This window comes from Stenella coeruleoalba (genome assembly GCF_951394435.1).
Source record: "Stenella coeruleoalba genome assembly, chromosome: 2".
NCBI lineage: Eukaryota > Metazoa > Chordata > Mammalia > Artiodactyla > Delphinidae > Stenella > Stenella coeruleoalba.
In genome coordinates this window covers 175,540,731-175,567,258 of record NC_137147.1, presented here as the reverse complement: position 1 = coordinate 175,567,258, position 26,528 = coordinate 175,540,731, and the positions used below count along the sequence as shown (strand labels likewise).

Sequence of the window (26,528 nt, the reverse complement as noted above, 5' to 3'; positions counted from 1 at the left end):
ACTGAGACAGAAGCCTAAAAGTACCGTACAACTTTGGAATATACAAAGCAAAAACAACTGAAAGGAGAAAGACACACTAATGCACAATTACAGCTGTAACAATCAGTCTACAGAATATCAGCAAGGATACAGAAGAACTGAACAGCACCGTCAACCAACTGGATTTAACTGACACTAAGAACACTTCACTTCATCCAACAGCAGAAGACACGCTTCTCAAGTTTACAAAGGACGACGTTCACCAAGACAGACCATATCCTGGGTTGTAAAAATACTTCAGATTTAAAGAATAAACTTGGATCTATTACCATAAACTGATGGCGATAGAAGAAAGTCAGCCCCTTACCTATCTCAGGTGTTCCATCACTTAAGAGTATTGATGTGAATACTGTGGTAAAATCAAAACCTAAAAGAAAATACTTACTTAAAAGGCATTCAGCTTCCTTAAAGTCCATCGATAGGTTATGTTTTTGCATAGTTATGTATGTGGATTTAATAAAGTTATTAGCAAATATTCATAAACCCTTTGGTTTGCTGATATTTCATAGATTAAGAAAGCAAAAGCAGAGATTTCACTTCAAACAAGTTTAAGCAGAGTCTCTAAAAAACAATTTTCGGATCAATTAAACAATGAAATGCAGTATCACCATGGTACATTGTAATTAAACCAAAAATCAGTACTGGAGCCACAAAACTAATTAAGGTTGCAAGACTTAGGGTCAGCGGGAAAGGAAGATAAACTGGGTGTTCAGGGGAACCAATGTCAAGTGGACCCAGGAAGCCAGCCCTCTCACTTGTCCAGAAGGGAATTTTCCATTCCCAAATGTTGGCAGAAGGATAAATTAGCCCTTGTCCATTGACATGGGAGAAAAACTGGACAGTGGCGACTACACTTCAAATTTCGGCTAAGAAACTGGCACCAGAGAGGGGTGAGGGGAAGGAACCGACACAATTATTAAGGGTCAGGGCTGAGAGTAAGGGTGCAACTCCTTCCTGACTGTTCTCTGAGGAATATGTTGAATCACAATTTATAGCAAGTGTCTCTGCCCTAAATTACTCAACAGTAAGTTTTATTAATATGTACACCAACACAGACTGGTCTGAGCATAGTAAGGTAGCTGAGGGCAGAGGTGTGTAAGCAAGAATGTGAAGTTTAAAGGGAACACTGACCCCTTTCTTTCTAGCTCAGATGCTACCCTGAGCTGCTGATGAAATACACTCTACAGACTCAGTATGACTGGGGCAGGAGTATATTACTCCATTTTGCCCAGCTCCCCGATGAGTACCATTACCTAAGTTCAAGGTGATGAATGTATAAGTCACTGGAGAGATCCAGTAGGGACTGCAAAACGTTCAATACTCATAACTACAACAGGCCTATTACAGGAACCCAGAGACTTCATTTTTAATCTTAGGCTCTAAAAACTAGTTACACTTCATAATTACACATCACATAATCAAATGTTACTACTACATACATTTGTATATATTCACTGACATTTAAGACTTCATTTTAATAGTATAGCTTATGATCCAAGGTGGGTGTTTAAAACATGCCTGTAAACATTCTTCTGAATATATTCTTAGCATTTTATAATCTCACCATGAATTTAATATTCCATACTGCCACATTTTCATTGTTGCTTCATAGGCAAGCCTGGCATAATAAACGCTGGCTGAACGAATTTAAGGGCTAAGCACTAGAACAGACGTCGATCAAAAAACTTGTAGTGACCACCAAATATTTTAAAGTACAGGTTTATAGTACAGAGTAATTACAGCTAATTCTTATATATGGTACTTACTCTGTGACAATGCTCGATTCTCTTACACACTCTCTCCTCCTCACAACCGCCCTTTGAGGTAGGTACACTTACTATCCCCACTCACAGATGAGGAGGTGAAGGCACAGCGAGGTCAGTCCGTGTAGTTCGTAAGGGGTGAAGCCACGACTCAAACAAGGCACTTCAGGCCCCTAGTCCATGCTCTTAACCACTCTGCACTAACGCCTCTCAAAAAGAGCATAGAAGTGGGCAGGGTTAATTACAGGGGCTACTTGATTTTTACTTCAAGAACTGTGACGTATGAAGAAGTGAAAACCAAGTTTCAAGATACCAAGATACGTCACAAAGGAAACCCAGTGGCTAGCTACATTTGCCTTAGAGAGGAATCCAGGACTTGGAAGTTTGTTTAAACTAACAAACATAGAAATGGATTTTTTAAAACAGTCTGCCTGAAGTTGGTCAAATATTTTAAAAGTAGTCAAGTTTAGTTTATGATCCTGGGGATGTTAACGTTCCCTAGCCGGTCTAAGCCTGTTTTTTCAGTATGCTGCCATAGGGAGGACGGCACCAACCTCACAGACTCATGAGAAGCACAGGAGTACGGATAAAGGGCTTAAGACTTGCTCAGAGATTATTAGCTCTAATTCTAAAATGCCTCTGTACTTCCAGGCAGTACTTAGCACAATATGTTTAAGTACCTGGTGACTAATAGTAATGCTCAAAACTTTTAAAAAGTATCCGTCTACCTTATGCTAAGTGTAAAATTCTACTTTGATATTCAAATGCATGAATCATGACAATAATAGACTTTCTTAAAAGTAACATTTAAAGGAATGGTATATAAACCTTTGGTTAATCTCAATAACAGGTAGTCATGAATACATCAATATTTTTCTGCCCTTTTTGTAGCCTTACTGGAAATGACAGTAAAATATTCAGAAATAAAGCTAAGCCATGATAAATAGAAAGTCAAATGCCAAACTAAATTTATTTTGCTAAAGAGAAACTGTTGAACTATAAGAAAAATAAGTGCAGTCTAGATTTTGTGCATATGTGGGGAAAAAACCCTGAGATTACCAATTGTGTACCACAATCCTCTTCTGGAGATACCGAGAACAACGGTACCGATACAACTTGAACAGTGGATTAATTTACAGTTTAAACTTGATCTAAATATTGCCCTTGAATATTTGCTTTATATTGAGAGAACAAATTCTGACAACTTAGGGAACTAAAGAAGCTAAATGTTGACTTAAAACAGTTAAAGCTCCGAACAGCTTCGTTTAAATAGTTTCTATCATTTTACTGCTTAAGTTCAGCTTTTCAGCAACTTAAGGGTAATGCAGGTTTTTAAAAATTTCAAAGGTTCATTACGTTTCTATTAATAAGGACAAGACAAAACGGGTTTACCGAAAACAGTCAACCTCCCTTTGTCCTCCAGCTTTACGTTTCTTTAACAGAGAGTAGACAAGATCAAATAACTAGACAGTAAAACACTGACCTTTTAAAAAGAATGGTACAATTACATCTTTGAACCTGTGAGAATTATAATTCAAAGCAAGTTTGGCCTGTAAACCTGTGACGCTTTTTTACCACTGACGCCATGTGACTATTTTTTCATAAAGAAAAAAATGGCACTAAAAATATATATTTTTCCTTGACACCTTCGGCAAATTTTGGTGAGCAGACAGAATATACTCTGAGACTCCAAACATGTAAACAATTTACCCTATGTTATGAAAGAGCAAAATCCCGTGACAGCAATATAACAAAGTGTAGCTTCTCCCAAAAAAGAGGTTAAGGATGAAGATGTGAAGTGCTGCTTTCTTAAAGTCAGCTCAGCTTTACCCAAGCTTACTGTAGGTCATTAAAGCCTCGGGCAGGGACCTCTGGCAGAACTTAATTAAGAATACCAAGATTTAGACTTATCTGCTGCATTCGCCTTCATGTTGGACACCGTGATTAGAAGTCCCAGGATCAGAAAGAGATGAAAATATAGTTTTTCTGGACTGAGGTTTCACTACATAGGAAAAAACAAAAACAACAAAAAAACCCCAAACAATGAATATATTCCATTTCAGTCTTCATAGTTCAAGTAATAAATGGTCATAATTCAGACACGCACTTTGGCCAAGCCAAGTTTAGCTTTATCACATTAAAAAAATTCATGTATAAAATAAGTATCAGTTCAAAATATAGATCACTTCTTAAAAAGGGCCTGCAGGCCCTTTATTTATTATAAAAATAATTAAATTTGGTGGAAAGGAAATGTTAAAATTACCTGAAAATTCAGAAAATGTAATGTTAATTATAGTGAGGAACATTATCGTTACATACAGCCGCTCTCAGGGGGCATCTCGTTTTACTGTGGAGGCCAGAGCTACTCAGCATGGACCGCCTACTTCATGTTATCAAGTGCTGCATCCCCCCTGCCTGGCACTCCAAAAAACCCCCCTGGTCCCAACCGCCCCATCCTTTCAAAGAAGCATAACAGCTAGCCATTCTAGAATTTTAGGGAGAACATTTTGGGTATTTTTCTTCTACAGGATTAAAAAATATTTTAGAATTACTGGTTCAGACATCCACCGCTCCTAGTGGTCTAGATTGCTTCAAAATATTAAATCAAGCTGTAATTAAACTTTTTTACATTTAATTTTAGACCTTAAATTTCTATATCATTAAGACCTCAATGTTTTAATGAAAGTAGAAAATAGAGTATAATTCAGTATCACCTATTTGTCTCAAATACAAGTACAATGAGTAGTAAGTAGGTAAACAGGAATGACAATAACAAAAATAGAACTTGTGTATTTGTCCAATAAGAATTAACTCTATTTCTCTAAATTCAAGGTGTATGGCAAGTCGAATATTTGATCTTAGTGACTATTACATCATTAGTTTAACACTTAAACACTGAAGGAGGCAGTTCTCTATTCACACAGACTTCTTTCTACACAGATCTGTAAACAGTCTGAATATGTATATTTCAAATTAGTCTATGTGACCCTGTGTTCCTCTCTTCAGAAGCATCAGTAATGCATTTGGCCAATAGTCTGAAACACGAATTGTAAATTAACATAGTGTATAATCTTGATAATATGAAAAGAGTCCCAAATACTTATTTTTTAAAAATGGTAACATTAGGAAAAAAACTATAATCATCATCAGTTCTATTTCCTGAAAATTCAGTTGAGGTAACCTCTGCAAGTCACAGCTCCACATTTGCACACAGTTCTGGCCCTCTTTTTGGCTGGGCTGTGGTCAACAGAATCTGAAGATATATCTCCAGAACCTGAATACGTAGAAAAAGAAATACAGAAGAGTTAAGACAATTCATAATGAGTTTCAAATTTTCTTTCAGTTGTAAATTGACAGAATCTTTACAAACTGTCTTGAAAGGATGCTGTGGGCTAGTGAGAGGTAAAGTCTATGTTATTAGTCCATATTTATGAGAATGGATTTGTGAAATGATGAAACTTACTAGTAAAATCCAGTATACACGCATTCATTTCATAAATTGCTTAAGAGCCATAAAGCAAGGTCAAGTAGTAACAATACGTAAAGGGCATCATACTTAGAAAAACAAAGAAAAGAAAACACATGTTGTCACAGTAAAGCAAACAGAATTAAATGTTCTCTTTAAAAGCCAGATTCAGTTAGGAATGGAATAAGCTCATATGTGATTTAAATCATATTTTCAATCTTACGAATATACATCTTTCAGTAAATATTCAGAAATGTAGGCTTAAAATTTTTTAAATACAAGTAATATTGAGAAAAGATGTTATAATAAATAAGCTTCTGTATGGAAGTTCTGAAAAAAGCAGGCAGCAACATGCTGTAGAAGAAAGAGCATTACTCAGCCCAAGATCAGGCAGACCTGGATTCTAGTATTAGCTCTGTCAGGTTAGCTTTGTGCCCTCAGCAAAAAGACAAACTCTTATAGCCTCATTTTTTAAAACCTTAACATGAGTTTGGTTCAGATACTCTAAGGTCTTCTCCTATTCTGATTAGATTCTTCACACTGAAACTCCACCAAAGAAACTGTATTTGAAAATCATACCTTTCATTTGATAATCAAAAGTGAGCTCTTCTCCAGCATTTATAGTTCTCGTGGAAAATAATGCTATTCGGGGAAGACGGGTGTCGAGGTTATCAATGAAAACGTTGAACACCTGAAGATTCGGGTCACACTAAAAAGGAACATGAGAACCCACTGAAGTAAAATTGACATGAACGAGCTCTGCTACATGCTATATAAAATCTTTAATTTCCCAAAGTATTAGTTTTAAGTTCTACTAGAAATTAACTTGCTTATTGTTTAGAGGGCTTTGAGGCATGCACATTTAAAAATACTGTGTTCCCTTACAGAAAATGTCAGACATACATAGAACTAGAGAAAATAATATAGTAAGTCCACATAGATCCACTATGCAACTTCAAAGCTTATTAACATTTTTGTCAATCTTGTTTCATCTAGTCCCAACTTCTTAATTGTTTTTGGGGAATTTTAATGCAAATGTTAGATAACATTATCATTTCACCTGTAAATATTTTAGTAAGGTATATATATATATTTTTTGTTGTTGTTGTTGTTTTTTGCTTGTTTCTGAAATTTTTAATTTAATATTTTTGGAGCATGTTTCACAGCCGGTAACTAAAACCACAGAAGGTGCAACTGCAGATAAGGAGGGACTACTGTATCAAAAGTTTATTGAAGAGCCTAGAAAGATTCAAAAAATGCCCAAGTAGAACATCTAGACATAGAAATAGAATTATTGAAATTAAAAGTAAAACATGCTCTAGTAAGGCATATTTAAAGAACTTGAGTAACTTTTAAAAAAATCAAATCAGCATTGTAGAGCTCAAATTTCATGTTGCATGGGGTTTCATTTCTTAAACTTCTGTTTGAAATTGCTCAGCATTTCGAGAACTCGGCACTACATTCTAGCATATGCAAGAAAGATCTGGTGAATCATACTGAGAAATCAAAGTAACTATTTAATTGTCCTTGAATAGAATACATCTATTTGGAGAGTATCTCAATTTTATCGTTAAGAAAAGATTCAACATGTAAGTAAACCAGGAAACAAAGGAGTCAGAAGGTCCCTGACATTTCGTTACTAATCATAAACTAGTTTTTTGGTATAAAATCCATCAAAAGATTAACATGGTCTACCTCCTTATATGATCAGCTATAGAACTTATGCTCCAAGAAACATTTTCCTTGTAATCTATGAAATGGAGATAATGTCATCTAATCTATAGAATATTGTCAGTCTCACAAGCCTAATACTATGTTATCCATCTAGCACTTAGGAGGTGTCCAGTAACTCCTAACCTCCCTTACTTTTGGAAATAGTTTTTATAGAGTATAAGATTCTGGAGTTAAGGGTCCAAGTGTATTCTAAGTTCTTTTCAAACAAGAATTAAGAATACTAATTCATAATTTAGAAAAGTAGCCCTAAATACTTCCTCTAGAAATTCTTAAATTTTATAAAAATGTTAACATGTTTACATTTTAAGAGAACACGGCAAATCTACCCTTCTTTAGTTGTGTATCCTAAATTTAGCTGTGTTTACTTCTCTAACCCATATAGCTATGTGTTAATTCTTAACCTTTTGCCTCTTAACTCCTCTGCTCATCAATCTCCTCCTCTATGCGAGGTCAATACCTATCTCGTAAAGTTGTTGGCAAGTGTAAATGAAGCAACATATGTAAAGAGGCCTGCAAAATGGATGTTATTTGGTAGGCACCTCGATGAATTTTCCTGAAACAGCAATAATACCAGGAATTAACAGAAGAGGCCCTTGTATTAAAATACTTTGGAGATAATAAAAGAGTATATAATTTAAAGACAATTATTCCTCAAGTATGGAAAATCTTTTAAAACAGTACTAATTAGTCCTGTCTATACTTTCTCTCTTACACTGTGATTCACAAAATGAGACACATTTCCATATCGAGCTGCATCCACTGTGAATTCATCAGATTCATAGTCCAGATCAAAGAGATATGTGATTCCTTTGTTGTCATATAACTGCCCCCGTCTTTCAGCTTCTTCACTTGTGATAACCTAAAAAGAAAAAACTATAGTATATTATATAGCTATTGCTGAAGAAACACCCATCCATAAATCTATTAGTTAACATATTAATGCCTTCAGGTGCATAAAAAGAAGTAAAAGTGCCATCAAAGTAAACATTCACATAAACTAAAAGAGCTAGATGAACAGAGGAGGGCAATCAGAGAGGAGAACGGGTGGCGCAAACGAAGTATGACTGTTCAAATGAGAGTGAGGACAACCCAACAATCAGCAAGCGGAAACAGTACCCACCTTCGATTCTCATTTATTTGATATGTTCAAAAAAGCTACACAACTACAGCTCTGTGTAAGACATAACAGAGTGTAAAGGACTAAATTTAGAAGTAGGTATGCTCTAAATAGGCTCTGAAGGCATATTTTTCCTATAACGAATCTGTGTACAGTTACAAATGGAAATTTACAAATACAGGAGAGAAGGTACATTAAATTTGCGGTCAACTGTTTGGAAAGTTTAGTTTTGTAGAATACGTGGTTTTCATGAAATTCTGTAGCTCACAACCATCATCTATACAGTTCTGCTCTGAAGAACACAGCCTGACCACACGCTCAGCTCAAGAAACCAAAAATGGCTCAAGTGATTCATGGTGTCAACCAAATTTAGCTGCCACATTCAGTAAACCAGAAGAAGAGAACAATTTGATTATACAAGGTCTAGTATTCTGAATCGTGATTTATAATAATCTGCCATTATCTAAAAATTTCAGGATCAAAATAGGGATGCAGTTTAACCTCAGAATTCTGGATGAATACAGATAATTAAAGGGGATCTAATTCCAAACAACTTTTAAAATACCTGGTTTGACAACCCCAGACATGCAGTCACACTCATTGTTCTAGCCACAGCTTAGCCCACCACTCAGTTTGAGGAAGTGTGGTGTACAGGTGAAGTGCAGCGATTCTGCAGCCTTGGTTTTGAACCTCGGCTCTTCTTTACTAACTAAGTGACCTTGGGCGAGCTGCTTAATTTTTCTGTGCCTCAGTTTCCTGCTGTACAATAATGGAGGAAATACTACCACCTCACAGAGTTGTTGAGAGAATTTAGTAAGAGTTGAAACGCAAGGTGCTTAGAATAGTATGCCTAAAATAGTATGTGGTAAACACTATTTTTTGTATATAAGCATTATATGTATGAAAATAAATGTGCTCAGTAGTTGGTATTTTAGAGAATGGTCTTTGTAGCTGAGTTACAGATGCAAAGAGTTTGGATTTTTCTTATCGGTGGCTGCAATAAATGTTTTTTTTTTTTTTTTTTTTTTTTGCGGTACGCGGGCCTCTCACTGCTGTGGCCTCTCCCGTTGCGGAGCACAGGCTCCGGACGCGCAGGCTCAGCGGCCATGGCTCACGGGCCCAGCCGCTCCGCGGCATGTGGGATTTTCCCGGACCGGGGCACGAACCCAAGTCCCCTGCATCGGCAGGCGGACTCTCAACCACTGCGCCACCAGGGAAGCCCAATAAATGTTTTTATGTGTACTTTACAATACTTGCTCATAAAACATTCATGTACTCTACAGTATCATTCATGCTGATGCAAAATTGAGTTTTGCCAACTACACTTAATCATATTTGGTCAAATGGGTGAAGTAAATTACAATTTAAAAGTTTCTAAGTCAGGATGTATTTAGATCTGATATTCTTCTTAGGACTTTTGTGTAAAAATACTGGTCATATTTTCAAAGTTGCAAATGCCAGTTTCAATGACTATGAGCGGGTGTTTGTTGAAAGGCGACTCTACTTCATTTGGCACTGCGTATAATTTTTTTGGTTCACATTCAAGTTTGTATTTCTCATGATGCCAGTGAACCCTTCCCTCAAACCTGAAGTCTGTACATATCTGCAAACGGTAACAGCAAAACGTACCAAGCGTGTTTGTTACTGAGGTAAAAGGCGGCGCCTCAAGAGCACGAGCCTCCCGCACACTGTGCGCTATGAGAGAAGCGAGCGTACCTCTCCGACATACTCCATGACAAAGCTCCTTCTCCTAATCTTCACGAGGGTCTTTACGCCCCAGCCACAGCCATTGCTGGTCCGAAAGATGCAAAGTGAATACTGCGTGCCTTTTTGGACAATCCTGTTGGGACAATCGGGTCCACACTGACACCTTGAGTTGCATTCGTAAATGGGGGTGCCAGGTGGGATTTTAATTTGCTGATTTTTATTATAAGCCAAAAGAACTCCAGCTTCAGCAGGACAACATTTCTCAAAGAAGCAATCTGTGCATGAACAACCAAAGGTGGCTTCATTCACTAAGCTGATTCCAGGAGCTGGTTTGTATTCATTAATGTAGTAGAAGTCTGAAGGGGGGCCCTCTAAGTCCACAGTATTTTCAACAAAAATCATTCCTTTGTGATTCTTCCTTCTGTTGAGTTCATCCTGCCATCTCTGCAGAGCTATCCTTTGTTTAGCCTTCTTTACAATGTATTCAGCAATGGCAGGTTTCAAAGCTCTGTGATTTTCTTTTAGAGTTATTGCTTTGCCTTTCTTTACCTGAGATAAATAATTATGCTTGTCATTAGAGAACTGCTGAAGCAGTAATGGGCACTTGAGATTTTGCAAAGGTTCCCAAGTATTTGTAGAATCTGGCCATCCTTTCCATTTTACAAGATAATATTCCATATCCTTAAAATATAAAAGAAAATGCAAATCAGATTATGACAGACCCAATTACTGAAAAGAATTTAATATCTTAAAGAGTAAGGTATTATCATTTTTCTTAATAAAGTTCAGAATACACAGTCACAAGTTACTAGCAGATGAAATACAAATCATAAAAATAAAACTATTTTTCTTTATATTACATAAACTATGCATAGAATTTAGATGTGGCATGACGTTTGACCAGAGACAAAAGAGTCGCACCTGGAGAAAGATAAAAGTACTGAAAGTCATGAATATGTTACCAAACAGTGATCAAGTGACACAAAATATATTGATCTTGATCATGGAAATAAGTTGTCCCAAAATGAATAATTTATGACCCAGCTCAGTGGCTTGCTTGGCCAGCACAGATGTAGGCATCCTCTAAGGTCCGTAATTTCATATTTTACACTGGCTGTGAGGGAAGTTCTTTTTCTCAATGTCCTGGGCACACATCCCCTAGATTTTCTAGAGTGAACTGTTCCATACAGTCACTCCTGGCTGCATGTGGCTATGGAGCACAGGAAATGTGGCTAGTCTGAATTGAGATGTGCTCTAAGTGTAATACACACTGCACTTCAACAACTCAGCACAAAAAAATAACGCACAATATTTGTTAATTTTTAAAAAATATTTCTTAATGTGTAAATATCGATTACACGTTGAAATAATATTTGGGGTTAAATTAAATATATTACTCAAAGCAATTTCACCTGTTTCTTTCCATTTTGTTTAACGTGGTTACAAGGAAATTTAAAATCATAGTCGTCCTTCGGTATTCACCAGAGGATTGGTTCCAGGACCCCTCTCGGAACCCAAAATCCACGGATGCTCAAGTCTCATATGTAAAAATGGCACAGCATTTGCATATAACCTACTCATATACTTTAAATCATCTCTAGATTACTTACAATATCTAATATAATGTGAATGCTATATAAATCGTTGCCAACACATGGCAAATTCAAGTTCTGCTTTGGAACTTTCTGGAATGTTTTTCTTTTGCAAGTATTTTCGATCCGGGGTTAGTTGAATCCTGGGATGCAGAACCAGAGGACACATAGGGCCGACTGTATACATATGTAGCTTGTACTATATTTCTATTGAACAGCACAATTCCAGAGAGTTCTTACCTTAGACTCACCCGTGGCTGGATTAGGTGGCAGGCCCTCAAGGCACCAAAGATCAAATACTTTGACTTATCCCTCAGACTGCTGCTGGCCACCATGGTACCTGAAATCTTGCCTTCCCACCCCAGTGACTGGCTACGTTTTCTTCCCTTAAAGCCAGGCAATGCTATGTTAAGTTTCTCTTAAAAAAGGTAGTCTAGTGTACGTAAGAAAAAAATTTTTCAAGCAAAGTCTCTCAATTTTGTCTTTGTTCTCTGGAATAGTGAACATATATCCACGAGTGCTAGGGTAAAAGGCCTTCTGAAATATGAAAGTGATTAAACTGCATTCTACGGTTTTTAGTTATTTTAATTCATAGATATTGATAAAAACTTAACTGGGATACATTTGCTTTTTCCTGAAATTTTTAATAAAGGTTTTATTATAAAGTAAGGATGTTTTACTACTCAGTTTATTAACGCCAAGTGGCCTGGCAGGTCTAGGCAATGTGGTATAAGCCGCACTGTGGAGGCACCACTGGGGGAGGGGCACTGAGGCAGCTTTGCAGGAGGTCACCTGACGAGTGAGAGGGCTTATCTTCATCTCGAGGTTTTATTGTATTCTACCCGATAAGCAGTAATGCTTGTTAATTAAAAGACCTTTGCTTCTTTGTGAAAACGGTCAAAATATGTTTTGTTAAAAAAAGTGGCTCAATTATGGTGTGCGCATATGCACAAAAACTGTACTTCTATGAAAATATATACTATGATTCCAGGAAAAAAAAAAGCCTAGACATATACTGAAGTGTCAGTCATACTGGCTCACTAAAACGTAACATGGATTTCTCCCTCCTGAGGTGACTACTACAATTCGGGATTGCTGTTGGCAGATATATGCTCAATAATAATGAGATCCACTTGGCAGTATCTAACATTACCGATTCCCCTTAATTATGAAAGTTAAAAATGTTTCTGATTCCAAAATAAAGCAATGCAACCCTGGTCCTCTTTTTTTTTTTTTCCTGCTGTAGTTTTTCCTACCATAGCCCTGGGTTATACCAAAGTTACCAGCAAACAATGAAAGAAACAGAAATGGTGGCTTCAAGTCAGATGATTAAGCTAAATTATCATTCAGCAAAACTAAAAACACTATGCCACTGTAGTCAACTTCCAAAATAATGTTTTATGATGAGTCGCTTGCAAGTTTTGTATGTTAATCACATGGTACCTACCTAATTTACGGATGGTAAAGATGCTTCAAAAACCTGAGTGCTACAGAAATATTAGTAACGTTTTATTTCTACTTTGTAGACTCCTTTTATTTTATAAGCCTTGTTTTACTTTTAAAATCAAAAAAAGATCTTTCCATTTTGAAAAATAAGATAATTTTATACAGAAAAATCAGTTTGACTTAACAAATTCAATTACTTCAATACCCTAAAATTTCAAATAAAAGTCAAAAATTTCTTAAGTCTCATAGGATATCAGTATCTTATTCAGATATGCAATCAACTCTTGATTACCTATAGAAATGGAGTGGAGTCATAAAAATGGTCTGCTAATCATTCCTGTATAATTTGGAATGCATCTTATTAATTTTTTTCTTCAAGACATTTTCCCCACTATGTTTAGCTTAGGTTAAATTCATTCAAATATTTTAGTATCTATTATGAGCATATGAAAGTTTGGTCACTAGAGGGTGTGATGAGATGCAAGGTAATACTAGCCTTTAGGAGCAAAATCTCGCTGGGAAAGGAAGGCAATAGTATGTAAAATAAGTAGCAGTGCAAGGTGGTACAATTTTAAATGCCAAAACAAATAAGACAATAGATACCACTAAAATACACAGAGGGAAATCAATATAGGTCAATGAGAAAAAGGTACAGAGGAAGTAGAACAAACTACACTGTGAAAGATTGATAGCATTTGTTGGGTAGGGCACAGGGCAGGCAGGATGAAAAACACAAGCAGAAGCCTGGAGCTAAGATTTGCGTGAAGTATCCAGAAAACAGTGAAGAGATGGACTTAGCCAGCTTTACAGTTTAGAACACTGAAGCGAGAGAGAGAACGGTAACGGCAAGGCAAGAGCAAATTCCGGACAGCTCTGAACACCTGACTTTATCGTAGGCCAATGGTTTTTACAATTCTTAGAAACCATGGTGTTTCTGTGGGGAGCTTCATTCCATGTAAATACATTTAATTCCATCTTGTCTACTAGGAACTGCACTTACACAATGCAAACACTCAGGGCTCTGTCTTTGGCCCCTTTTCACACTAAACAAGGGTTCATCTCTTTTGAGAATCTGAAGAAAGCTACAGACCTTCCCCTATCAAAAGTCACATGTATGATACAATGGGTAAATTCAGGATATGTGGATTCCAGACTAAGAATTCTTGCTCCAAATGTTCTCTCTGGGCAACCTCTTCACTCCAATGGTTTTAACTGTATGCTGATTCTCCCAAAATTTTAGCTGCAACCCCATATAGTCAATAGCCTACTGGATGTCTGTCCCACAGGTTCTTAATCAATCTATCTACATGGAACTCGCCACTGTTGTTCCTGAATGGTTTCTCTCTGTATTCGCCATCAATGGCAGCCTTACCCCCATCTACCTAGTCACACAAGTCGCAAACCACGTCAATCTCATCTCTTCCTTCCTCTCAACCCAACCCATCACCAAGTTTCTCCACATGCTTCTTCTGGCCCACCTCTTTCGCCAGAATGCCCGTTCCTGCAAGCCTTCAGCTTTGCCTGGATTAGGACACTGATCTCCTACCGGTTTCCCTGCCACCAGACTGATAACACTCCACTCTGTCCTTCTCTACTAACATGTAGTTTTCTTATAAAAACAAAACATCCACAGTGCCAGCCATTCTGTTATTTTCTTGCTTAAAAATTTTAATGGCTCGCCCACTGCCTAAAGAATTAAGCTCAAACTTCCTATTATAACAAAGATCATTCTTGACTGGGTCCCTGATGCCTCCCTGACTCAACGTTCCAATGTGGCCCCATTCACACACCACCCTCCAGCCACACTGAACTGCTGTTAGTAACTGAACATGCCAGGCCTTTTCATACTTTTCTGTTGCTTTGTTCACACAGTTATTTCTAATTAGAATGTCTTCTTCCATTTGCCTACTGAACACTTATTTCAGTCTCATCTTTTATATGCAGAAAAACCTACTCATCTTTAAAACTCAGCTCAAATGTCATCTCTCCCGTGAAGTCTTCCCTCCCTCTGATTACTGCCAACTCGTGTTCCCATTTCTAATCTAAACTATAAGCCATTTGTGGGGAAGGAAAGAATCTTATTCTTTGCAGCCCCAGAACCAAGCACAATTCCCTACTATATCCTAGGCTTTGACTAAATGTTTCTGAATGTATAACGAAAAATACAACTACCAACACATATGCAATATAAAAATCACAACAGTAACGATATGAATCCTTAAAAGAAATACAGGCTGCTCAACTTAACCTGGAGATAGCAATTCATGGTTTTTCAATATTTGTTCTGTCATCTGCTGTCTGTAGCCAGTAAGTGGTAGCTAGCACAAACACTTTGAAATACATATACATATGGGGGCACAAAAAAGAACAACAACAAAATCTGCCTTCCCATTAGCTATTTTTCCCCTGCAAGTTTTGAAGTAATCACCGTATTCACTATTAGTGGCAGAACAGCCTTAATCTGATTATGAAAATCCCAGTGTTCCATGAGAACACAGTTCGAGAACTATTACAGTCAATGGAAAGTCACTAGATTTCCATACCAGTAACTGACAGAGGGTAGGAGTTTGGGGGCCTGGGTTAGAGGCCCAAGGCTGACACAAATGAACAACATGACCTTGGAGAAGTCCCTCTTGGAGCTCTGCTTTCCTGGTCTCTAAAATTCAGGTTTTAGTCTAATGATTTCTGTTATTCCAGTTCTTAACAAATCACTCTTAAGTGCAATCAGTCTTTTAGGAGTATGACTCTATTGTTAAATGTGGCTATTTTGTTAGTATGTGGTAGTACGTGTTAGTATGTGGTAGTATGTGGCCGTGCAGTATAGTGGTAGTCCTAGAGACACAGAATGATCTGGATACTTTAAGAAATCAAAGCTTTGGGTAGTATTTCTTTAATATTTGATTCCTAAGGGAGAAGCCCCACTGATGTGCATGGGTGTTCTTCACTGATGAGATGAGGATGTTAATAAAGAGAACCCAGTTTTGTCAGAAATTTTTCTGTATGAAGGGGTGACATGGCAACAACACGGCACAGGAAACTCACACAGCAGTGAGACTACCACAGTTTACATCCTTTGAGTTCCACTGGACCTGACATGAGCTCATCACGGTAACCACCTGCTTGTTCCCCCAGCTAGCATTCTTTCCACTTTCCGAGCTGGCTATTTCAGACCTCCTCCACTTCCCTCAGGAGTCCCTATCCCACCGCCTCCCGTTATTTTTAGTAGCATGTGACCCTAGCGTGGAGCTAGACAAGAAGGGGACCACAGACACAACAGGAGAGAGGCCCTTCCTCCGTCAATTACCCCCATCTCCTGTCCCTTCAGTCTCTTGCTCTCTCCTGATCCTCTCTAGCATCTGAATCTCCCTTATTTTTTTTTTTTTTTTGGTGGTACGCGGGCCTCTCACTGTTGTGGCCTCTCCCGTTGCGGAGCACAGGCTCCGGACGCGCAGGCTCAGCGGCCATGGCTCACGGGCCCAGCCGCTCCGCGGCATGTGGGATCTCCCCGGACCGGGGCACGAACCCGTGTCCCCTGCATCGGCAGGTGGACTCTCAACCACTGCGCCACCAGGGAAGCCTTCCCTTATTTTTTAAAGGCAAAATTAAACTAAGTCTCCTTTGAGATATAAATGCTTGAATAAGTAAGGGATCTTGAAAAGATATGATAAATTACTAAAAGGTCAGAGATCGGAGACTAAGGTATAGTCTCAGTATAAGATGCTTTATAACATGCAATTTTTAAAATCATATTATCTACTCGGATTTTTTTTTAAATTAAAAATTATAAACACCCTTAGACCCTACATAGCCCTTCTTCAAAGCTAGAGTTCTGGAAAGAGTCACCCATACCACTTGACCCTACTTTCTCACCTCCAACTAATTCTTTAATTCATTCTATTTCGGCTTCTTCTATCCATACCACAGAAATGCTCTAAGGGTGTCAATGACCCGTCCATTGCTCAATCCAGAGGGAGCTTTATACTTCTTTGACCCACTGGGTATGACTCTATTTTACTGACATTATCTCCTCCTCAGGCTGCCGTGTTTACTCTTCTGATTTTCTTCCTACCTTTCCCGCCAGTTTTTCTCCGTTGCTTTGACAGTTCTTCCTGGGAGTACCACTTACTGTTCCTCAGTCCTGGCTCTTCACCCATTTTCTTTACTTGGATCACTGCAATGGCCTCTTACCCTTTCAATCCACTCACGGCACAACAGCCAGAGTGATATTTTCAACACTCCTCTCTCCCCAGGTCACTCCCCTGCTCAAAACTACAAAATATTTCCCTATTGCCCTTAAGATTAAGTCCAAAATTCCTTTCTTGGCCTACAAGAAAATGCACTTTCTGGGGCCTGCCCCATCCTTCCAGCCTCATTTCAATCCCTCTATGTTCCACTCACACTGCAAATTCCTTGAAGGAGTCAGGCTCTCTTCTGACTCAATACCCTCCCCCATTATCTTTTCACCCTTTAGTACTAAGTTTAAACATCAGTCCTTACGGACACCTGCCTACTCTCTCCAGGATGAGCTAGAGCCTTCTGTTACATTAGCCTTACCTCAACTATAATTAAGTCCTTCGTACAATGATATTTAAGGTTTTTCTACTCTCACTGAAAGATAGACCCCATGATATCAGGGACCACGCCTCTGTGTCATTCTCTGCTGAGATTGCTAGTGCCCAGTGCGTGACATGGTAGATGGTAGAAGACTGGAGAAATATCTGCAGAGTTAATGAAGGTGTAACTGTACCCAGTCCTGGGGCTTCAATCCCCGTCTTCTTGCCAATCGCTTCAAGAGCAATGCTTCCACTTAGTTCTCACTCTTGATTTGGAGCCACATTTCCAACTATCTACTGGTCGTCTTACACTTAAATGCTCTCAACCTTCTTCTCCAACTTCAATCTAGTCTTCCTATCCTAATCCTCCTTAAGCCTCATCTTCCTATATTCCTGGGTCTTGGTGAACAGTATTACTCTCTACGCCATGGCAAGCTTTCCTAGATGTGGATCCCTCACTGCTGGATCCCCAGCCAACCCCCTGACCACTAAGCCACAGACTTAAATTTTACATCCGCTATAATTCAAAATATCACGAACTTATCTTTATCTTTATTGTTACTACTTTAGTTCAAGCACCATCTCTTCTTGCCCAGATTACTGCAACAGCCTTTCAGAATGTGTAAGTTATACATATGACATTCCCCTTCCTGCCAATCCACGTTCCTCACTGCAGAGAGAAAACTCTCTGAATTGCACATCTGATAGCGTCACTCTTTTCAGAACCGTTCAGGTGACTACCCACTGCTGCAGGACGGCTGGAGTTCCTCTACTCGTCTCTCACTGTCTCCCACTTCCAGATCCTACCACCCCATTCTCTCTGTTAAAGCCTTAAGGAAAGACTCTACTCATCTTATCAGGCCCCAGCTGGATATTATCTTTTCTGGGAAGCCTTCTCTGACCAGCCCAGGCATACCTCTCACAGATCACATCATGATGTCTGCCCTAACACTTATTATACTATTGCATTGGGTGATTTACTTGTCAATCTTTTTCACTGGGCTGTGAGTTCCTTAAGGTTAGGGACAGTTTCTCATGAACCTTTATTTTCCCACTGCCTAATGTAGTACCTGACACACAGAAGAAACTCAAATGTTTACTGAGTGAGACAACAGAAAGGTGAAACCAGAGATATCAGGCAATAAATTGCTGCTATAATTTAAGCGTGACGCTATGGAGGTCTAGTCTAACAGTGACGGTGAGGACTGGAGAAATCACTGATGCAACACCCAATTCAATTCATCAACCATGAACTAAATATCCATTACGTACTAGGGGCTATAGTAAGACACAGTCCTGGCCCTCAAATTGTTGCCAGTTCAGCAGGTATGAAACAAAGCTACAAAATGTGAACAGCTCTAGAATAATGACAAGAACAGTGCTTTATAAGTCCTGAATATAAAGCAATTAATTTTGCTAGAGGTGGGGAAGGGAAGAAGGTTCTATGGTTGGTGGTAACCTTTCAGTTGAACTTTGCAGGCCATGCAGATTTTGCAAGGAGAGAAGGGAAACAATATTTCAAAGAGGGAAGTGGATGAGAAAAGCAAAAGGGCACAAAGGTGCATGATGTGTTCAGATATTGGAATATAAGCTATGTTTGTTTTTTAGCTAGATTCTCAATGCTTAGAAGAGTGCTCAGCTCTTAGTAGATACTCAGTAAACCTTAGCTACATGGAAGAATTTACAAGTATATCAATGCCTAAGGAAGTAGGAAATGTTACAAGAGAACATACAAGTAGGATATGTTACAAGTAGGGTATGTTACAAGCTGGAAAGGGGGCTGGTGGCCAGATGATAACAGCCTTAGTCCAAAGGGTCTCAGCTTAGACTGGCAGACACCAGGGAGCCATTTAAAGGGCTAAAGGAAGGTCCTAATGCAATCAGAGCTCTGTTTCAGAAACAACTGTAATGGCTTTGAAGAATATGGTACTGAGACAGTGTCTTTCATGAGCTAAATGGAGGGGAACACAGAAGAAAAGGATAGGGTGTTAAGATCTTTCACCTGCCCTGAACATGAGAGACAGACAGACAGAAAGACAGAAAAGGTAGAGGTACGTTCAAGTAATACTGGCTTACAGATTCAGTTATCTGTGCTAGGCAGGATAAGAATGAGGAATAGGGATCCCCTGGTGGCACAGTGGTTGAGAGTCTGCCTGCCGATGCAGGAGACACGGGTTCATGCCCCGGTCTGGGAAGATCCCACATGCCGCGGAGCGGCTGGGCCCGTGAGCCATGGCCGCTGAACCTGTGCTCCGCAGCAGGAGAGGCCACAACAGTGAGAGGCCCGCGTACCGCAAAAAAAAAAAAAAAAAAGAAGTGAGGAATATAAGTGGGTTGTAGGAGGACATAAGTGTGCAAAGCGTGCTTACTCCAAAGCAAGGAACCAAAAGGAGAAGGATGAAGGAGAAACTAGCAGCAAAAGTTACCCAAACTGAACTATAATACTCAGAATTCTGTAGCATAAGAAAGAAAACTGGCAGCTCCTTCAATGTAAGCACAGACTCCGTGGTAACTTACTCTGTCTGTCAAAGTATAACAGGAATGAACAGGAAAAGACAGAGAGGCAGAGACTACATAATCTGATGACCTATTAGATTTAGAGGGTGGGGAGGAAGGAAGAATTAAAAAAGTATGAAATTATAAGGTTAGGTAACTGGGAGTATTATGATTCTGTCAAACTAGGTAGGGAACACTAGATCAGGACACAGATTTGAGGGAGGAAAATGGGTACAGTTTTGAATACGCCGAATGTGGTACCTGTAGGGTGTCCAGCTTAAAATGAAGCTCAGAAAGAAGTCAATGCCTCACGAAGATCTGAGGGTCATGAGCCAAATAGACAGAAGTAGAAACCACTGGGAAAGAGGTCGTCTGCAGAGCAGCTTCGAGGTGAGAAGGGGGCCAAGGACAGAGCCTTGGAGACTATGTATTAACACTTGAGAAGGACAGGGAAGAGACTGTAAAGGAGATTCAGAAAGAACAGTAAGAAAAACTGGTGGCGAAAAGAAGTGGAGATAGAGGTGAGTAACAATGATGAGAGTACACCCCTCTACGGCATGACCGCCGCAGGTCAGTCTCCGCTCACAGTAACCCCACGAGCCGGTGCTATAAAGATCCTCATCCCGTACGGGAAGCAGCGAAGGAGAGAACCTACGCAATGTGCTGAAGGTCACGCAACTAGTACATGGTAGAAGCAGAATGTGAACCAGAACCTAGGCAGTCTCTCCAAGACACGAGTTTCAGAGAAGAAAAGAGTAGCCAACAGTGTTAGGTGTTGCAAAGTGGCACAGTAAGATCTGAGGTCCTCGAGTTTGGCCTTGAGGAGGCCACTGACAGCCGTCAATCAGACAGAGAGGGTTAAAAAGTCAGTAACAAGTGGAAAGGCAAGCTACAGCAGAAATTTTTTGCAAACTGTGTATCTGATAAGGGACTATCTAGAATACACAAAGAACTGTTACAACTCAATATAAAAAGACAAACAGCCCAATTTAAGAAAACAGGTAAAGGATCTGAATAGACAGTTCTCCGGAGAAGATACACAAATGGCTACAAGCAGCAGTCCCCAACCTTTTTGGCACCAGGGACCGGTTTCGTGGAAGACAATGTTTCCATGGATTGGGGTGGGGGAGGCGGGGGGAGGATGGTTCAGGCGGTGACGTGAGCGACGGGGAGCGGCAGGTGAAGCCTCGCTCACTCCCCGGCCACTCACCTCCTGCTGTGAGGCCTGGTTCCTAACAGGCTGCGGACCGAGAGCTATAAGCACTTGAGAAGATGCTCAGCATCATTAGCCATCAGAGAAATGCAGATCAAAACCATGAGACACTCCATACCCACAAGGACAACTATAATCCAAAAGTCAGATAGTAGCAAGTATTGGTGAACATGTAGAAACTGAAACCCTCATACGCTGCTGGGGGGAATGTAAAATGGGGCGGTCACTTTGCAAAACAGTTTGACAGCTGCTCAAATGGTTAAACACAGAGGTACCATATAACCCAGCAATTCAACTCCTAGGTATATATCCAGGAGAAACGAAAACACGCCCACACAAAGGCTTGTACATGAATGTTCATAACAGCATTACTTATAATAGCCCCCAAACAGGAACAACCCAAATGTCCATCAAGCGATGAATGGATAAATTATATGTGATATATCCATACAATGGAATATTTGGCAATAAAAAAATGAAGTATTGATACGTGCTACAGCATGAATGGACCTTGAAAACATTATGTTAAATGCAGGAAGCCAATCATAAAGGATCACATAAATATTGTACAATTCCATTTATATGAAATGTCCAAATAGGCAAATCTATTGAGACAGGGAGCCATTGAGATTCCAAATCTATTGAGATTAGTGGTCGCCTAGGGTTAGCGGGGAAAAGAGATGGGGACGTTTGGGGGGTGATGGCTAAGCAGTATGGGGTTCTTTTTAGGGTAATGAAAATGTGCTACCATCTCCACAAAAAGTTTTAGAATAATTCTGAGAGGGTACAAAAACCTTAGAATTGTACAGTTTAAATTGGTGAATTGTAGGGTATGTGAATTATATGTCAATAAAGCCGTTTTTAAAAAGTTAATGGGAAATGAAGTAGAAGGAAAAGACAGGAAATGCTTGAGTGGGGATGGAAGACGTAAGAAAGATTTCGGAAGGTTAAGGAAGATCTGAATAGGTTTATTGATTAAGATAAAGCAGTGGAAAAACAGTGCTTGATACAAAAACGACATCAGAGAGCTTCCCTGGTGGCGCAGTGGTTGAGAGTCTGCCTGCCGATGCAGGGGACACAGGTTCGTGCCCCGGAGCGGCTGGGTCCGTGAGCCATGGCCGCTGAGCCTGCGCGTCCGGAGCCTGTGTTCCGCAATGGGAGAGGCCACAACAGTGAGAGGCCCGCGTACCGCAAAAAAAAAAAGGACATCAGAGATTAAGCAAAGTCCTAAAGGGGATGGGTAGGAAGAAAAAAGAAAAATGGTGACACCTCTGAAAGAATGAACAAAGATACAGATAACTGGTGTGAAGGTAACTTGAAAGTTCATCCTTGAAGGATCCAGTGAGGCAGAAGTCTGCAGCTGAATATGAGAGGGGGAGGGATACAGTCAGAAGTCCAGAAAAGTAATAAAATTTGGGGAAACTGATGACAAAAATGGAAGGAGCAAGCAAAAGATAAAAAGCTTGTCAAGTAGAACTGAGCAGTGCAAGAATAGAAATAATATGTAACGGAACCAAGAAGTGTGATTATATGACACCTGTGGCTAGACTGGTCAGGCCAGGGTTTATAAACTGAATTGGCAGATGACAGGGTTGTTTTGGGGTTGAAGGCTGCTGAGAGTGTAGGTGAAATGCTTCATCATAAAATCCCACTGAGTGGGGAAGTCAGTGACACCAAAAAGAAGATGGATGTTTCAAAGGAAGAATGGGATTTAATGACTGAATCCATATGGAGGATGAAAAAGAAGGAAAACAAAGAATTAAACAGGATTCCTGATTCATTCATCTGCAAGAATGGACAGATTAATTAATTGAAACAGAGTTCTTGTAGAGGAAGTAGACTACAGAAAGGTGAATTACTCAAAAATACATTGTAAGGTTTAGATTGAAAGAGCTTCTTGAAGAACAACCCTGTAGAGGAACAGAAACAAAGTGAGGCCCAGAGAAGTTAAATGACTTTACTGAAGTCATGAGGTTCTAGACGAAGCCTAGAAATGACTGTGAACTCCAGGCCATTTTATTGCACAACAGAACCTCACTGCTAGCAGGAGTTTGACAGGATGGCAGGAAATACAAACGGTGATGCTTCTTGAGGAGATTCAGTACCACTAAAATTGGCTTGAATTTCTAGGTTCATCTCAGGTGATAGTGGGGAAACATGATTCAGGAACAAAATGAATGACAGGAGAAGCCAATCTCAGATAAAACATTTGCTCTGGTAATCCACCTGGAGATAATCAAGAGTTGGATGTAGAATGATATTGATATAAGCACCTTGAAATATTCTAATATAAGAACATTTTATGCTTCAAAATCCTCTCAATGTTATTTGGCAAAACAGATGATAGGACACAACTTTATTATGGCCAAGAATTTTAACCATTAAGAAGAGTTCTGCTTACTTTTAAGGTTCTTTTTATGTCACAGAAATATGAAATACTGAATTGAAGTCTGATTAGGTCTCTTTTAAGGGTCTAGATATTTGCCTTACCTTTTCTACCTTGTAGTCACACAAGTATTCCACCTCATAATTGTTTAGATTCCTTTTGGTGATTCCAATCGATTTACATGTGAGCTTTTCTTTTCTACATAATTCCTGAAGAGTATCAAGTGAAACTAGGCAAGGCACACACCAAGCTACAATAAGAAAATAGAATTCTTTACTAGTGAAATAGCTACTCAATTAAAATAAAACAAAACAAAAAACCAAAAGAAAAAAAGGGGAAAACTCAAGACCTCTATATCCCCACCCTTCAAGTGGCAATTTTATAAGACTAAAAATTCATATGACAAGGAACCATATACACGTCTTTAAGAAAAAGTTAACCATTAAAGAACTCTCTTGGTAAATTGGTCTTCCTGGATTTTCTCATGGGTCTCTATCCTACATGTTTAACTGATGTCAATTTCTACTAGGCCCCCTGAACAAAATGTTTCATGTCTATAAGCTTGCATTAGATTATATATAGATGCAAAAGTCGAGATAATATTTTTGACTTTTTCATTGTATTCTACACAGAAATGCTCATTTAATAAAATGTAGATCTCAAGGACACGCTCATTATTGTTAGAAATACATCTTAAATATATTTTAAAATAATCTTACATTGTTAAAAAGTAACAATGTAAGATTCTTAGTTGAACAACAAGAACTGAAATCTAATTGAAATCTAATTCTATAGTTACATACTCATACATCACATGGCCTACTTTTCCCATTTTGGAAGGTTGCATAAAATTTTAACTCCGATTTTGCCCATGCTGCAATGTATTATTATCAAGGTCAATAAACCCAGGAGTTAAAATAAAACAACGGAGAGTATATTGAGTTTTGTTACTACTCATTTCCTATATTGCTTCCAAAGCCAAGAATGACAATACAGAGAGTATTCAATTTACATAATCCACACACCAAGCTTGAAGAAAGTCAGCCGTCCTCATGATCAACCTTGTAGAAGCCAATAACTAACTCTGCTGCGGAAGATTTTACCCTCAAATTCCCGTAAACAGTATGCTACCATACTGCATTTAAAGTATGTTAACACAAACTGATATTTAGAAACAGGTAATGAACCTGGCTTTATGGCTAGCGCTAGTAGAAGCACCAGGGAGGATCAAGAGGTCCTCTGCCCCAGCCTCCGCCAGGCCACCGAGCTGCATGATTTTAGGGAGGTTTCCATCTTTCTGGGTTTCAGCTTCGCTGAAAAAAATGGCAGGGTTGGAGTAAACTGGGATTCCCAAACAAAATTTATCAGTAAACGCTGGCTTTACTTGGTAGCTCTCCAAGGTAGTGGTGATAACCTTTTGGGTTAGAGGTAATTTCCAGAGAGGAGAGAACAGCTGGTCTTCCTATAATCTCCCCTCGCCCTCTCCATCTCACACCGGGATTTCACGGTCAGAAACCCTCAAGTACGATTTCCACACGTGCCCCCAACCCCTTCCAAAAAAGGATGCATGATTCTAGACCAAGAAAGCGAAAAGGATTTTCCCCCAAAATATCTGGGGGGCGAGTCTGCTGGTTTTGGAGTGGTGGCTTGGGGGGAGGGGAGCGGCAGAATAGAAACGACCCCTTAAGACCCCTGTATTGACATAACCTCAGGATGTTTTGTGTAAAAGGTAACCTCATTATGCTGATCACATGCAGAGGAGGTTCCTCTGGGCTATCTACCCAGCGTGGATTTGTCTGCCGTTCCTACCATTTTCACCCAGTCCGAGTTACACGAGGATTCAAGACGCGACCCTCCACGGAAATGCTGCTTTGGGGAATAAGAAAACTTGGAACATAAAAAACTGCAAACCCCCTGCCCCCACGGCAGAAAAATAATTCATTGGTAAGATTAAACATTTCATGACCACCACGAAAACTTGACACTAGTTCCACACTAACCCCTAGCGGAGGAAAAGTTGGGGGGTAATGAATCCATAATCCACGCAGAGAGGCGCAGCGCTGGAAAATACCTTTCAATTCTATAAGGCAGTGAAAGTTCCCGTCCTTCAGCGCGCGCACAAACACACGTTAGGCACCGAATTCTTCGGCGTCCACATAAATACCTCGCAAGTTACCGGGGTGGGGGGGGGGGGAACCGATTCCCGTAAGCCAGGGGCTGCCGCCGCCAGTACCCACTTACTGGGGTTCTCTGCAACGGGGACCCGCCCCTCCCGGTGCGTCCGCATCGGGGTGCATCCTCACTCAGCCTTCACACCTCTGCCCCGACCTCTCTCCGCTCCTCTGACACTGTGGTCACACTCACCCCACGGGGTCCTCCCGCTCCCCAGTTCCGAAGCCAGCCCGACCGCAAACGTCCCGCTCAAACCACCACAAAGGAGTCGCGCCCCCAGCGTGCCCACGGACCTCGAGCCGCGCCGGGCTCCGCCGGGGCCGCCCGGACGCCACCGCACGGCTGCCCCGCGGGGAGGGGGCTCGGGCGCGGCGGGCGGCGGGGGCCGGGCCGCCGGGTCGGCGGGCCGGCAGCGGTGCGCGCGGGCCGGGCCTCGCGGGGGTCGGGCGCGGGAGGGGACTGAGGGCAGCGGGCGGGCCGAGCCGCGAGGAGGGTCAGGGGCCGGGGGCAGGGAGGAGCCCGAGGCGCGCGTCTGGGGGCCGCGGTGTCAGTGGCGCGGGAGGCGGCGTTTCGCCGCGTCGCGCTCCGGCCGGCCCGCGCGTCCCGGCCCCGCTTCCCGGGCCTCGGGAGTTTGCCCGGCGGACGGGGGACAGTGCGGGGCGCCGCTCTCCAGCCCTCACCTCCTCGCGCCTCGGCCCCGGCCGCCGCCATCTTGAGGAGCTTTCATTCAAACTGGCGCGGTCTGACCGGATAGCTCAGCTGGCCTGACGCCCCGCCCCAGCCCGGCCCGCGCGGAACTCGGGGGCCGGGGCGGGGGACTAACCCGCGAGGCGTCCTGACGTCA

General features: G+C 40.6%; 1 protein-coding gene across 2 annotated transcripts; it reads right to left on the bottom strand.

The window, feature by feature from the left end:
- Window positions 1-78: 78 nt before the first annotated feature.
- Window positions 79-26,528, bottom strand: SUV39H2 (SUV39H2 histone lysine methyltransferase). Of its 2 annotated transcripts, XM_079914929.1 has the most exons (6): window positions 26,365-26,528; window positions 23,617-23,762; window positions 9,836-10,507; window positions 7,715-7,861; window positions 5,848-5,977; window positions 79-5,076 (listed from the first exon to the last, which is right to left on the bottom strand). In XM_079914929.1, the coding sequence occupies exons 1-6, from the start codon at window positions 26,393-26,395 to the stop codon at window positions 4,970-4,972; spliced, it is 1,233 nt and encodes a 410-aa protein (XP_079771055.1). In that variant the 5' UTR covers window positions 26,396-26,528; the 3' UTR covers window positions 79-4,969. The 2 variants fall into 2 exon arrangements, with proteins under 2 accessions (XP_079771055.1, XP_079771056.1); XM_079914930.1 differs by lacking the exon at window positions 23,617-23,762 and having other exon boundaries at window positions 26,365-26,439.

What these genes read in the sequence shown, in the direction of transcription:
- SUV39H2 (XM_079914929.1), bottom strand. Translation starts at nt 26,395, where the DNA reads ATGGCGGCGGCCGGGGCCGAGGCGCGAGGAG. An exon ending in TCATGGAGTATGTCGGAGAG is followed by an intron (nt 7,862 to 9,835) that starts GTACGCTCGCTT and finishes TTTTCTTTTTAG; the next exon opens with GTTATCACAAGTGAAGAAGC. An exon ending in TTTTGATTATCAAATGAAAG is followed by an intron (nt 5,077 to 5,847) that starts GTATGATTTTCA and finishes CTACGTATTCAG; the next exon opens with GTTCTGGAGATATATCTTCA.